This window comes from Cucumis melo, chromosome 8, assembly GCF_025177605.1.
Source record: "Cucumis melo cultivar AY chromosome 8, USDA_Cmelo_AY_1.0, whole genome shotgun sequence".
Lineage (NCBI taxonomy): Eukaryota > Viridiplantae > Streptophyta > Magnoliopsida > Cucurbitales > Cucurbitaceae > Cucumis > Cucumis melo.
In genome coordinates this window covers 21,589,926-21,605,545 of record NC_066864.1, presented here as the reverse complement: position 1 = coordinate 21,605,545, position 15,620 = coordinate 21,589,926, and the positions used below count along the sequence as shown (strand labels likewise).

Genomic DNA, 15,620 nt, shown 5'->3' with positions numbered 1-15,620 from the left:
TTAATGGAAACCATAGAGGGAAACAATGAAGCTGCTAACTTCAAGTGATGATTCAAGAGTTTATCTTAAACCACGTAGGTGCAAGTTGGCAATATCTTTCAAGAGAATGGAGAACAAAGCGTACACTTTCCATAATGTTTCCAAAGCAGAATATCATTTTAAACATATTGCCTACTCTTCAATAATGAGCCCACTAGAAGATATAATCAAGTAGATAGAAAACAACAAAGACAAACTACAAAATTTGAAGGAGACAACGTAACATTAAATTACACCTAGTTTCATATCGCCTTCTTTGCAAGTTAGAGATATCAATACAATTAGAAACTAAAGATCTTTCATGTAACAACCCGGTCTTTTAAGGTCCCTGACCAGGGTCATTACTACTATGCATGCAATTTTAAAACAAAAATTGGTTGGCCATTAGGCACACAAATCTAGCTGACCTGAAAGTACACAAATCTAGTGTGTACATAGCTATAGGTAGAAGGGTAGTTGCCACTAAGTTATACACTCAACGTGCAACAAGGGGTCTCACATTATATAATCATGTCATAGTAACTTATAACTTTATAGCACGTTCTTATAAATTGTCAGTCATAAACCACACATGGCATCGAATAAAGTTTCTCAGAATGCCTTAAAATTTAATTACATTTTGCCTGTCTCAAAGGCATTCTAGGAGGTTTAAACCTGATATATATCTAGATAATCTTCCATTTTGGCTTACCGAACTCTTTTGAAATTCTAAAATATTGACCCTAAACAATTTTCAACTTTCATACCCCTTAATCGAAGCTGTAAATTCATTATAAAAAAAGGTTCTTAAATGTTTTACCCAAGCTGTCCTTTGTCAAGAAAATGTCTCGGAACCATCGATAATGATAACACAAATTATAGCATTAAAATTGAGCTCAAAAGTGACTTGGAGCAACACCACCAAAGAAACTCATATAAAACGGCACAACCTTGCTAAAGAAGGTTCGAAATGTAGGTTACGGTAGCTGGATGCAGATCAGCGTAAGATTGCGGTGGCAACTGCGTGGATTTCCCTTCTGCACACATGAGAGAAAGAAACTTTCGAAGGGAGAGAAGGGGCGATCGACAGTGATCCGATCGATGACTGGTAGAAGTAAACGACGGGTGGTGGCTGATTATGGCGTGTGGATGTGGCAAGGTCTCGAGTGAGAGAAAACACTAACGATGGGTTGGCCATGCCGACAGCAGAGCAGCGTCACGATGTGACTGGCGGCAATAAAGTTTGCGTTCAGTGGTTGGCCGTCGAGAGGGTTAGAGAGAGAGAGTAAGCTAGATGATGTCAGGATTGCGGGTTTCACCCTATAACCAAAGATTCATAATTTATTCCTCTATTTCCCTTTGTGGGGGAGGGGGAATGGGGGAGGGGTTTGACATGTATGGGTATATTTCTTTTATTTAAAAATAAAAATTAAATATGTAACAACGTTTTTAAAAAGTTTCAAATATAGCAAAGTTCAGTGACAGACTCCAATCGAGACTTTTATGGGCTATCAGTGATGGACCAATATTTTTCAGTATGGTCTATCATTAATAGACCGCTAGGTGTTTATAGTTACTTATACGTTTGTGATTAATAAACCATATACTATGAAAAAGAAAGAAATAAAAATACATAGTTGGTTAAAAAGAATATTTATTCACATATATTACACTATTATTAATCAATTTTGTGCACATAGTGCTTGAACTACCAATCTTGCAGATAAATTTGTAGCATCGCCTAATCCAAATGACTTTGCAGATACATCAATTGAACAACTTTCCATGCCAATGCAAGCTTTTTCCACGAAAAGAGCACTGTTTGTCACATCCCATGAACCTTGCTTAAACGAACCACATTTTCCCTCTGGATTTCCATAGCTAGCAAATTGGATTTCAGAGATGACATGTCCTCCCTGACAAGACAACTCTAATGTGCTTCCTTCATTAGCATTTGCACATATAGTTCCTATTGTGATTGTTTGAACCGACACGTGTTGTGGATTTCCACCAATTTCTTCAAATAAAATCAATGTGTTTGTGTTGCTCGAAAGAAATGATCTTGGAACATGATACCATCTTTGAGAAGGATTTCCACAGTTTTGCACACATTTGCTAGGGTTGTATGCACCTCTATAGTCACATGTTGCGCTGCAACTATCATTGCCAGCAATGAAAGATGGCCAAAATCGGCCTATGCTTTGCCCATTTACCCAAGCTTGGCCTTTTCCCATTCCTTGCATGTCCAAGACTACTGGGTCAATTCCACCAGGTGTCTTAAAGCTAGTCTTGTACCATGTCATTCGCCTTCCGATAGATTTTTGATTTAGTGCAATCCAATTTGTTCTCTGTGAGAACATTGGGTTGTAAATTTGCTTCATTTCTCCATTTAATCCAACCTTATAAGACCACAAATTTGATGACAAATCAGTTTTCACGTTTCCATCTCCAATTAGATAGATGGGACCTCCATCGATTCCCGTTGGCACCATATCATAAAATGCGTCGTAATTCTTCAACCCAACTGTGGCACTCAAAAGAGTTATTGTGTTGGTTCCTGATTTTAGTAGAACCGGTTTCTCAAACACAAAACTCTGGCCATTACTCCCCCACTGCGACCCAATGTATCTTTTATTAACGAAAGCATGAATAACATGACCCTTTGTATTCACTTGGAGAGTCACATTTTGAAGTGAAGATGTTCCGTTAGTGTCAACACTCGTCATGTACCAGAAGTAGTCGCTGAAATCAACCGTGACCCTTTTTTGTTCCAAAAGAAGGTTTGCCGCAAATTTACCATTTCCTTGCAGTGTGTCTTTCATAGGTTCTGGAGCCCAAGCCCACGAGAGTTGTGCATTTTCCTTCTCATTTTGCTCCTTCACGAACATAGACGTTTGAGAATTTACTTTTGCAGTGTTGTAAACCTCCTTGTTGCAACCATCAAGAATGCTCACAGACCAAGCTGGTACAAAATATTTTCCATCTGCTTGTAGATCTATGGTGGCATCATTTTTTCCATCTGTGTTGCTTAGAAAGCAAAACCTCTCCCCTGTTGTTGGATTAAAGAATTTCGTTAAAGTTGCAGAGCTACCAAAGTTTTGGTCTGAGCGTGTGCCGTTAGTGAGAATCTTCTCTCCTAACTTGATTGATGCGTGGAGTTGTTTGAGATGCCCCCATTTAGGTTGATTCAAGTTCCCATACTCATCAAGTGGGGCGTTGTAATCGTAAGATGTAGTGATGAATGGACCTCCCGATGTTCTTCCAAAGTTGGTGCCTCCATGATACATGTAATAATTGTTGAAGATGCCGCCAGATTGAAAAAATCTTGCCACAGAAAATGCTACATCTTCTGCAGTTCTGTAAGGGTCTTTGTCGCCCCATTTCTTGAACCATCCCACCCAATTTTCAGTGAACATTTTTGGGCTCTTAGGATTGTTCGGAGTAAAGTTGTCACAGTAGAATCCATTGCACGTATTAATGATAGGTTGTGGGGCATCACTTTGTTGGCACATGATCCATGGAACGCCAATATTGAGAGATTCGGCCATTTGAGCACACCAATTGATATATGCTTTTCCTGCATCTCCATAAGCTGGTGTCATCACATTTCCATACTCATTCTCGATTTGAGCTAATATTATTGGCCCTCCTTGTGAAGCAAAGAGATTGGCTTGTTTACACATATTCACTATCTTTGTCGTGAAAGTTTGCATTTCATTCTTGTAGACTTGATTGTTAGTACGGAGTTGGATTCCTGGCATATTGTGCAACCACACTGGAAAGCCTCCGTAGTTCCACTCGGCACACACGTAAGGACCAATCCTCATGACAACATAAAGTCCAGCATCTTGGATGAGCTGGAAGAATTTAATAAAATCTAAACGTCCAGAGAAATCATATTTTCGTCGTTGTGGCTCGTGACGATCCCAAAAAATGTATGTCTCAATTGCATCAAGTCCACCATCTTTAGCTTTTTGAATAAGATCAGGCCACATTGCTTCAGTGCTGCGTGGATAATGAATTGAGCCTGAAAAGATAATACGTCGTTCTCCGTTGATAATTATCGCATTTGAATCATATGAAACATTGTCTCCTATGCAAAAAGTCAAGCAAGCTAGAGTTGCAACAAGCCATTGAAGCTTAAACATCTTCGATCCCACAACTTATGTCTTTGGTTTATTTGTTTCCTGAATCGATGTGTTTATTTATATAGAATACATATAGTGATAAGGTGAGAGTTCTTTCCTATCTATATTTGTGTTCAAGGTTGTTGATCAATTCTAAACATAGAAAAGCGGCTGACAAAAGTTTTTCGATATGAGTTGCATCCTCTGAAATTGAAGAATTCTAGTTGACCTTAATCCCTCAAATAACCTTTTACCGAATTACAACTATTGTACGCAATTAAAAAGGTTGTGTTTTTTTCCACAGGACAACTTAGGATTCTATTTTTCATTTTTCACATTTGGCCTCATGTTGTAAGCCAACAACTTTAAGGTCAAGCTATTGTAATATGAGCAATTGAATGTAAATAGATAGATAGATATTATATTTGCACCAAACGCAAAGATGACATCAAGATATTTATTTAACAACCCTCTTAAACTGTAGATTTAAATCATTCTCATTATACTCAATTAGCATTAAAACTAATTAATTAAAATTCATGTTCAAATTAATTAAAGATTTTAGTTGTTTGTGAAAATATTGTTTCATTATTTAAAATACTTCTCTAACTTACATATCATGACGTGGGATGTGTGATGTGTGATGGTTGAAACATTGAAGGTAAATGAATCCAAGTGACCCTAGAGGGAACAAAAAAAGAGATGATAAACCGAATAATAGGAAGTAACATATTTTCGGGAGAAAACAAAATTACAAAAAGATAAACTGTTGAAAATTTAATTTATGTCAATATCGAGAAATTCTCTTCAACTACCATCAAAACCATGATACTGTAAAACAAAAAAATGATAGGGTTCAGTTGTAACAGGATAGTTCGTCGTCATCATTTTATGAGTTAAAAAAATTACTTCTGGATAACCTCTTATCTATAAGTTTTGCAAGCATGATGCATCTCCCTTTCTTCAACTTTAATGGAAACCATAGAGGGAAACAATGAAGCTGCTAACTTCAAGTGATGATTCAAGAGTTTATCTTAAACCACGTAGGTGCAAGTTGGCAATATCTTTCAAGAGAATGGAGAACAAAGCGTACACTTTCCATAATGTTTCCAAAGCAGAATATCATTTTAAACATATTGCCTACTCTTCAATAATGAGCCCACTAGAAGATATAATCAAGTAGATAGAAAACAACAAAGACAAACTACAAAATTTGAAGGAGACAACGTAACATTAAATTACACCTAGTTTCATATCGCCTTCTTTGCAAGTTAGAGATATCAATACAATTAGAAACTAAAGATCTTTCATGTAACAACCCGGTCTTTTAAGGTCCCTGACCAGGGTCATTACTACTATGCATGCAATTTTAAAACAAAAATTGGTTGGCCATTAGGCACACAAATCTAGCTGACCTGAAAGTACACAAATCTAGTGTGTACATAGCTATAGGTAGAAGGGTAGTTGCCACTAAGTTATACACTCAACGTGCAACAAGGGGTCTCACATTATATAATCATGTCATAGTAACTTATAACTTTATAGCACGTTCTTATAAATTGTCAGTCATAAACCACACATGGCATCGAATAAAGTTTCTCAGAATGCCTTAAAATTTAATTACATTTTGCCTGTCTCAAAGGCATTCTAGGAGGTTTAAACCTGATATATATCTAGATAATCTTCCATTTTGGCTTACCGAACTCTTTTGAAATTCTAAAATATTGACCCTAAACAATTTTCAACTTTCATACCCCTTAATCGAAGCTGTAAATTCATTATAAAAAAAGGTTCTTAAATGTTTTACCCAAGCTGTCCTTTGTCAAGAAAATGTCTCGGAACCATCGATAATGATAACACAAATTATAGCATTAAAATTGAGCTCAAAAGTGACTTGGAGCAACACCACCAAAGAAACTCATATAAAACGGCACAACCTTGCTAAAGAAGGTTCGAAATGTAGGTTACGGTAGCTGGATGCAGATCAGCGTAAGATTGCGGTGGCAACTGCGTGGATTTCCCTTCTGCACACATGAGAGAAAGAAACTTTCGAAGGGAGAGAAGGGGCGATCGACAGTGATCCGATCGATGACTGGTAGAAGTAAACGACGGGTGGTGGCTGATTATGGCGTGTGGATGTGGCAAGGTCTCGAGTGAGAGAAAACACTAACGATGGGTTGGCCATGCCGACAGCAGAGCAGCGTCACGATGTGACTGGCGGCAATAAAGTTTGCGTTCAGTGGTTGGCCGTCGAGAGGGTTAGAGAGAGAGAGTAAGCTAGATGATGTCAGGATTGCGGGTTTCACCCTATAACCAAAGATTCATAATTTATTCCTCTATTTCCCTTTGTGGGGGAGGGGGAATGGGGGAGGGGTTTGACATGTATGGGTATATTTCTTTTATTTAAAAATAAAAATTAAATATGTAACAACGTTTTTAAAAAGTTTCAAATATAGCAAAGTTCAGTGACAGACTCCAATCGAGACTTTTATGGGCTATCAGTGATGGACCAATATTTTTCAGTATGGTCTATCATTAATAGACCGCTAGGTGTTTATAGTTACTTATACGTTTGTGATTAATAAACCATATACTATGAAAAAGAAAGAAATAAAAATACATAGTTGGTTAAAAAGAATATTTATTCACATATATTACACTATTATTAATCAATTTTGTGCACATAGTGCTTGAACTACCAATCTTGCAGATAAATTTGTAGCATCGCCTAATCCAAATGACTTTGCAGATACATCAATTGAACAACTTTCCATGCCAATGCAAGCTTTTTCCACGAAAAGAGCACTGTTTGTCACATCCCATGAACCTTGCTTAAACGAACCACATTTTCCCTCTGGATTTCCATAGCTAGCAAATTGGATTTCAGAGATGACATGTCCTCCCTGACAAGACAACTCTAATGTGCTTCCTTCATTAGCATTTGCACATATAGTTCCTATTGTGATTGTTTGAACCGACACGTGTTGTGGATTTCCACCAATTTCTTCAAATAAAATCAATGTGTTTGTGTTGCTCGAAAGAAATGATCTTGGAACATGATACCATCTTTGAGAAGGATTTCCACAGTTTTGCACACATTTGCTAGGGTTGTATGCACCTCTATAGTCACATGTTGCGCTGCAACTATCATTGCCAGCAATGAAAGATGGCCAAAATCGGCCTATGCTTTGCCCATTTACCCAAGCTTGGCCTTTTCCCATTCCTTGCATGTCCAAGACTACTGGGTCAATTCCACCAGGTGTCTTAAAGCTAGTCTTGTACCATGTCATTCGCCTTCCGATAGATTTTTGATTTAGTGCAATCCAATTTGTTCTCTGTGAGAACATTGGGTTGTAAATTTGCTTCATTTCTCCATTTAATCCAACCTTATAAGACCACAAATTTGATGACAAATCAGTTTTCACGTTTCCATCTCCAATTAGATAGATGGGACCTCCATCGATTCCCGTTGGCACCATATCATAAAATGCGTCGTAATTCTTCAACCCAACTGTGGCACTCAAAAGAGTTATTGTGTTGGTTCCTGATTTTAGTAGAACCGGTTTCTCAAACACAAAACTCTGGCCATTACTCCCCCACTGCGACCCAATGTATCTTTTATTAACGAAAGCATGAAGAACATGACCCTTTGTATTCACTTGGAGAGTCACATTTTGAAGTGAAGATGTTCCGTTAGTGTCAACACTCGTCATGTACCAGAAGTAGTCGCTGAAATCAACCGTGACCCTTTTTTGTTCCAAAAGAAGGTTTGCCGCAAATTTACCATTTCCTTGCAGTGTGTCTTTCATAGGTTCTGGAGCCCAAGCCCACGAGAGTTGTGCATTTTCCTTCTCATTTTGCTCCTTCACGAACATAGACGTTTGAGAATTTACTTTTGCAGTGTTGTAAACCTCCTTGTTGCAACCATCAAGAATGCTCACAGACCAAGCTGGTACAAAATATTTTCCATCTGCTTGTAGATCTATGGTGGCATCATTTTTTCCATCTGTGTTGCTTAGAAAGCAAAACCTCTCCCCTGTTGTTGGATTAAAGAATTTCGTTAAAGTTGCAGAGCTACCAAAGTTTTGGTCTGAGCGTGTGCCGTTAGTGAGAATCTTCTCTCCTAACTTGATTGATGCGTGGAGTTGTTTGAGATGCCCCCATTTAGGTTGATTCAAGTTCCCATACTCATCAAGTGGGGCGTTGTAATCGTAAGATGTAGTGATGAATGGACCTCCCGATGTTCTTCCAAAGTTGGTGCCTCCATGATACATGTAATAATTGTTGAAGATGCCGCCAGATTGAAAAAATCTTGCCACAGAAAATGCTACATCTTCTGCAGTTCTGTAAGGGTCTTTGTCGCCCCATTTCTTGAACCATCCCACCCAATTTTCAGTGAACATTTTTGGGCTCTTAGGATTGTTCGGAGTAAAGTTGTCACAGTAGAATCCATTGCACGTATTAATGATAGGTTGTGGGGCATCACTTTGTTGGCACATGATCCATGGAACGCCAATATTGAGAGATTCGGCCATTTGAGCACACCAATTGATATATGCTTTTCCTGCATCTCCATAAGCTGGTGTCATCACATTTCCATACTCATTCTCGATTTGAGCTAATATTATTGGCCCTCCTTGTGAAGCAAAGAGATTGGCTTGTTTACACATATTCACTATCTTTGTCGTGAAAGTTTGCATTTCATTCTTGTAGACTTGATTGTTAGTACGGAGTTGGATTCCTGGCATATTGTGCAACCACACTGGAAAGCCTCCGTAGTTCCACTCGGCACACACGTAAGGACCAATCCTCATGACAACATAAAGTCCAGCATCTTGGATGAGCTGGAAGAATTTAATAAAATCTAAACGTCCAGAGAAATCATATTTTCGTCGTTGTGGCTCGTGACGATCCCAAAAAATGTATGTCTCAATTGCATCAAGTCCACCATCTTTAGCTTTTTGAATAAGATCAGGCCACATTGCTTCAGTGCTGCGTGGATAATGAATTGAGCCTGAAAAGATAATACGTCGTTCTCCGTTGATAATTATCGCATTTGAATCATATGAAACATTGTCTCCTATGCAAAAAGTCAAGCAAGCTAGAGTTGCAACAAGCCATTGAAGCTTAAACATCTTCGATCCCACAACTTATGTCTTTGGTTTATTTGTTTCCTGAATCGATGTGTTTATTTATATAGAATACATATAGTGATAAGGTGAGAGTTCTTTCCTATCTATATTTGTGTTCAAGGTTGTTGATCAATTCTAAACATAGAAAAGCGGCTGACAAAAGTTTTTCGATATGAGTTGCATCCTCTGAAATTGAAGAATTCTAGTTGACCTTAATCCCTCAAATAACCTTTTACCGAATTACAACTATTGTACGCAATTAAAAAGGTTGTGTTTTTTTCCACAGGACAACTTAGGATTCTATTTTTCATTTTTCACATTTGGCCTCATGTTGTAAGCCAACAACTTTAAGGTCAAGCTATTGTAATATGAGCAATTGAATGTAAATAGATAGATAGATATTATATTTGCACCAAACGCAAAGATGACATCAAGATATTTATTTAACAACCCTCTTAAACTGTAGATTTAAATCATTCTCATTATACTCAATTAGCATTAAAACTAATTAATTAAAATTCATGTTCAAATTAATTAAAGATTTTAGTTGTTTGTGAAAATATTGTTTCATTATTTAAAATACTTCTCTAACTTACATATCATGACGTGGGATGTGTGATGTGTGATGGTTGAAACATTGAAGGTAAATGAATCCAAGTGACCCTAGAGGGAACAAAAAAAGAGATGATAAACCGAATAATAGGAAGTAACATATTTTCGGGAGAAAACAAAATTACAAAAAGATAAACTGTTGAAAATTTAATTTATGTCAATATCGAGAAATTCTCTTCAACTACCATCAAAACCATGATACTGTAAAACAAAAAAATGATAGGGTTCAGTTGTAACAGGATAGTTCGTCGTCATCATTTTATGAGTTAAAAAAATTACTTCTGGATAACCTCTTATCTATAAGTTTTGCAAGCATGATGCATCTCCCTTTCTTCAACTTTAATGGAAACCATAGAGGGAAACAATGAAGCTGCTAACTTCAAGTGATGATTCAAGAGTTTATCTTAAACCACGTAGGTGCAAGTTGGCAATATCTTTCAAGAGAATGGAGAACAAAGCGTACACTTTCCATAATGTTTCCAAAGCAGAATATCATTTTAAACATATTGCCTACTCTTCAATAATGAGCCCACTAGAAGATATAATCAAGTAGATAGAAAACAACAAAGACAAACTACAAAATTTGAAGGAGACAACGTAACATTAAATTACACCTAGTTTCATATCGCCTTCTTTGCAAGTTAGAGATATCAATACAATTAGAAACTAAAGATCTTTCATGTAACAACCCGGTCTTTTAAGGTCCCTGACCAGGGTCATTACTACTATGCATGCAATTTTAAAACAAAAATTGGTTGGCCATTAGGCACACAAATCTAGCTGACCTGAAAGTACACAAATCTAGTGTGTACATAGCTATAGGTAGAAGGGTAGTTGCCACTAAGTTATACACTCAACGTGCAACAAGGGGTCTCACATTATATAATCATGTCATAGTAACTTATAACTTTATAGCACGTTCTTATAAATTGTCAGTCATAAACCACACATGGCATCGAATAAAGTTTCTCACAATGCCTTAAAATTTAATTACATTTTGCCTGTCTCAAAGGCATTCTAGGAGGTTTAAACCTGATATATATCTAGATAATCTTCCATTTTGGCTTACCGAACTCTTTTGAAATTCTAAAATATTGACCCTAAACAATTTTCAACTTTCATACCCCTTAATCGAAGCTGTAAATTCATTATAAAAAAAGGTTCTTAAATGTTTTACCCAAGCTGTCCTTTGTCAAGAAAATGTCTCGGAACCATCGATAATGATAACACAAATTATAGCATTAAAATTGAGCTCAAAAGTGACTTGGAGCAACACCACCAAAGAAACTCATATAAAACGGCACAACCTTGCTAAAGAAGGTTCGAAATGTAGGTTACGGTAGCTGGATGCAGATCAGCGTAAGATTGCGGTGGCAACTGCGTGGATTTCCCTTCTGCACACATGAGAGAAAGAAACTTTCGAAGGGAGAGAAGGGGCGATCGACAGTGATCCGATCGATGACTGGTAGAAGTAAACGACGGGTGGTGGCTGATTATGGCGTGTGGATGTGGCAAGGTCTCGAGTGAGAGAAAACACTAACGATGGGTTGGCCATGCCGACAGCAGAGCAGCGTCACGATGTGACTGGCGGCAATAAAGTTTGCGTTCAGTGGTTGGCCGTCGAGAGGGTTAGAGAGAGAGAGTAAGCTAGATGATGTCAGGATTGCGGGTTTCACCCTATAACCAAAGATTCATAATTTATTCCTCTATTTCCCTTTGTGGGGGAGGGGGAATGGGGGAGGGGTTTGACATGTATGGGTATATTTCTTTTATTTAAAAATAAAAATTAAATATGTAACAACGTTTTTAAAAAGTTTCAAATATAGCAAAGTTCAGTGACAGACTCCAATCGAGACTTTTATGGGCTATCAGTGATGGACCAATATTTTTCAGTATGGTCTATCATTAATAGACCGCTAGGTGTTTATAGTTACTTATACGTTTGTGATTAATAAACCATATACTATGAAAAAGAAAGAAATAAAAATACATAGTTGGTTAAAAAGAATATTTATTCACATATATTACACTATTATTAATCAATTTTGTGCACATAGTGCTTGAACTACCAATCTTGCAGATAAATTTGTAGCATCGCCTAATCCAAATGACTTTGCAGATACATCAATTGAACAACTTTCCATGCCAATGCAAGCTTTTTCCACGAAAAGAGCACTGTTTGTCACATCCCATGAACCTTGCTTAAACGAACCACATTTTCCCTCTGGATTTCCATAGCTAGCAAATTGGATTTCAGAGATGACATGTCCTCCCTGACAAGACAACTCTAATGTGCTTCCTTCATTAGCATTTGCACATATAGTTCCTATTGTGATTGTTTGAACCGACACGTGTTGTGGATTTCCACCAATTTCTTCAAATAAAATCAATGTGTTTGTGTTGCTCGAAAGAAATGATCTTGGAACATGATACCATCTTTGAGAAGGATTTCCACAGTTTTGCACACATTTGCTAGGGTTGTATGCACCTCTATAGTCACATGTTGCGCTGCAACTATCATTGCCAGCAATGAAAGATGGCCAAAATCGGCCTATGCTTTGCCCATTTACCCAAGCTTGGCCTTTTCCCATTCCTTGCATGTCCAAGACTACTGGGTCAATTCCACCAGGTGTCTTAAAGCTAGTCTTGTACCATGTCATTCGCCTTCCGATAGATTTTTGATTTAGTGCAATCCAATTTGTTCTCTGTGAGAACATTGGGTTGTAAATTTGCTTCATTTCTCCATTTAATCCAACCTTATAAGACCACAAATTTGATGACAAATCAGTTTTCACGTTTCCATCTCCAATTAGATAGATGGGACCTCCATCGATTCCCGTTGGCACCATATCATAAAATGCGTCGTAATTCTTCAACCCAACTGTGGCACTCAAAAGAGTTATTGTGTTGGTTCCTGATTTTAGTAGAACCGGTTTCTCAAACACAAAACTCTGGCCATTACTCCCCCACTGCGACCCAATGTATCTTTTATTAACGAAAGCATGAAGAACATGACCCTTTGTATTCACTTGGAGAGTCACATTTTGAAGTGAAGATGTTCCGTTAGTGTCAACACTCGTCATGTACCAGAAGTAGTCGCTGAAATCAACCGTGACCCTTTTTTGTTCCAAAAGAAGGTTTGCCGCAAATTTACCATTTCCTTGCAGTGTGTCTTTCATAGGTTCTGGAGCCCAAGCCCACGAGAGTTGTGCATTTTCCTTCTCATTTTGCTCCTTCACGAACATAGACGTTTGAGAATTTACTTTTGCAGTGTTGTAAACCTCCTTGTTGCAACCATCAAGAATGCTCACAGACCAAGCTGGTACAAAATATTTTCCATCTGCTTGTAGATCTATGGTGGCATCATTTTTTCCATCTGTGTTGCTTAGAAAGCAAAACCTCTCCCCTGTTGTTGGATTAAAGAATTTCGTTAAAGTTGCAGAGCTACCAAAGTTTTGGTCTGAGCGTGTGCCGTTAGTGAGAATCTTCTCTCCTAACTTGATTGATGCGTGGAGTTGTTTGAGATGCCCCCATTTAGGTTGATTCAAGTTCCCATACTCATCAAGTGGGGCGTTGTAATCGTAAGATGTAGTGATGAATGGACCTCCCGATGTTCTTCCAAAGTTGGTGCCTCCATGATACATGTAATAATTGTTGAAGATGCCGCCAGATTGAAAAAATCTTGCCACAGAAAATGCTACATCTTCTGCAGTTCTGTAAGGGTCTTTGTCGCCCCATTTCTTGAACCATCCCACCCAATTTTCAGTGAACATTTTTGGGCTCTTAGGATTGTTCGGAGTAAAGTTGTCACAGTAGAATCCATTGCACGTATTAATGATAGGTTGTGGGGCATCACTTTGTTGGCACATGATCCATGGAACGCCAATATTGAGAGATTCGGCCATTTGAGCACACCAATTGATATATGCTTTTCCTGCATCTCCATAAGCTGGTGTCATCACATTTCCATACTCATTCTCGATTTGAGCTAATATTATTGGCCCTCCTTGTGAAGCAAAGAGATTGGCTTGTTTACACATATTCACTATCTTTGTCGTGAAAGTTTGCATTTCATTCTTGTAGACTTGATTGTTAGTACGGAGTTGGATTCCTGGCATATTGTGCAACCACACTGGAAAGCCTCCGTAGTTCCACTCGGCACACACGTAAGGACCAATCCTCATGACAACATAAAGTCCAGCATCTTGGATGAGCTGGAAGAATTTAATAAAATCTAAACGTCCAGAGAAATCATATTTTCGTCGTTGTGGCTCGTGACGATCCCAAAAAATGTATGTCTCAATTGCATCAAGTCCACCATCTTTAGCTTTTTGAATAAGATCAGGCCACATTGCTTCAGTGCTGCGTGGATAATGAATTGAGCCTGAAAAGATAATACGTCGTTCTCCGTTGATAATTATCGCATTTGAATCATATGAAACATTGTCTCCTATGCAAAAAGTCAAGCAAGCTAGAGTTGCAACAAGCCATTGAAGCTTAAACATCTTCGATCCCACAACTTATGTCTTTGGTTTATTTGTTTCCTGAATCGATGTGTTTATTTATATAGAATACATATAGTGATAAGGTGAGAGTTCTTTCCTATCTATATTTGTGTTCAAGGTTGTTGATCAATTCTAAACATAGAAAAGCGGCTGACAAAAGTTTTTCGATATGAGTTGCATCCTCTGAAATTGAAGAATTCTAGTTGACCTTAATCCCTCAAATAACCTTTTACCGAATTACAACTATTGTACGCAATTAAAAAGGTTGTGTTTTTTTCCACAGGACAACTTAGGATTCTATTTTTCATTTTTCACATTTGGCCTCATGTTGTAAGCCAACAACTTTAAGGTCAAGCTATTGTAATATGAGCAATTGAATGTAAATAGATAGATAGATATTATATTTGCACCAAACGCAAAGATGACATCAAGATATTTATTTAACAACCCTCTTAAACTGTAGATTTAAATCATTCTCATTATACTCAATTAGCATTAAAACTAATTAATTAAAATTCATGTTCAAATTAATTAAAGATTTTAGTTGTTTGTGAAAATATTGTTTCATTATTTAAAATACTTCTCTAACTTACATATCATGACGTGGGATGTGTGATGTGTGATGGTTGAAACATTGAAGGTAAATGAATCCAAGTGACCCTAGAGGGAACAAAAAAAGAGATGATAAACCGAATAATAGGAAGTAACATATTTTCGGGAGAAAACAAAATTACAAAAAGATAAACTGTTGAAAATTTAATTTATGTCAATATCGAGAAATTCTCTTCAACTACCATCAAAACCATGATACTGTAAAACAAAAAAATGATAGGGTTCAGTTGTAACAGGATAGTTCGTTGTCATCATTTTATGAGTTAAAAAAATTACTTCTGGATAACCTCTTATCTATAAGTTTTGCAAGCATGATGCATCTCCCTTTCTTCAACTTTAATGGAAACCATAGAGGGAAACAATGAAGCTGCTAACTTCAAGTGATGATTCAAGAGTTTATCTTAAACCACGTAGGTGCAAGTTGGCAATATCTTTCAAGAGAATGGAGAACAAAGCGTACACTTTCCATAATGTTTCCAAAGCAGAATATCATTTTAAACATATTGCCTACTCTTCAATAATGAGCCCACTAGAAGATATAATCAAGTAGATAGAAAACAACAAAGACAAACTACAAAATTTGAAGGAGACAACGTAACATTAAATTACACCTA

At 37.4% G+C, this 15,620-nt stretch overlaps 3 protein-coding genes across 3 annotated transcripts; all 3 read right to left on the bottom strand.

The window, feature by feature from the left end:
- Window positions 1-1,700: 1,700 nt before the first annotated feature.
- Window positions 1,701-4,166, bottom strand: LOC127150686 (beta-galactosidase 7-like). The gene has a single exon (XM_051089188.1). It carries the CDS (start codon window positions 4,164-4,166, stop codon window positions 1,701-1,703), a length of 2,466 nt encoding a protein of 821 aa, XP_050945145.1.
- A 2,648-nt stretch (window positions 4,167-6,814) lies between these two features.
- On the bottom strand, window positions 6,815-9,280 carry LOC127150685 (beta-galactosidase 7-like). Its single transcript, XM_051089187.1, has one exon. It carries the CDS (start codon window positions 9,278-9,280, stop codon window positions 6,815-6,817), a length of 2,466 nt encoding a protein of 821 aa, XP_050945144.1.
- A 2,648-nt stretch (window positions 9,281-11,928) lies between these two features.
- On the bottom strand, window positions 11,929-14,394 carry LOC127150684 (beta-galactosidase 7-like). Its single transcript, XM_051089186.1, has one exon. The coding sequence runs from the start codon at window positions 14,392-14,394 to the stop codon at window positions 11,929-11,931; it is 2,466 nt and encodes an 821-aa protein (XP_050945143.1).
- Between the last annotated feature and the right edge of the window lie 1,226 nt (window positions 14,395-15,620).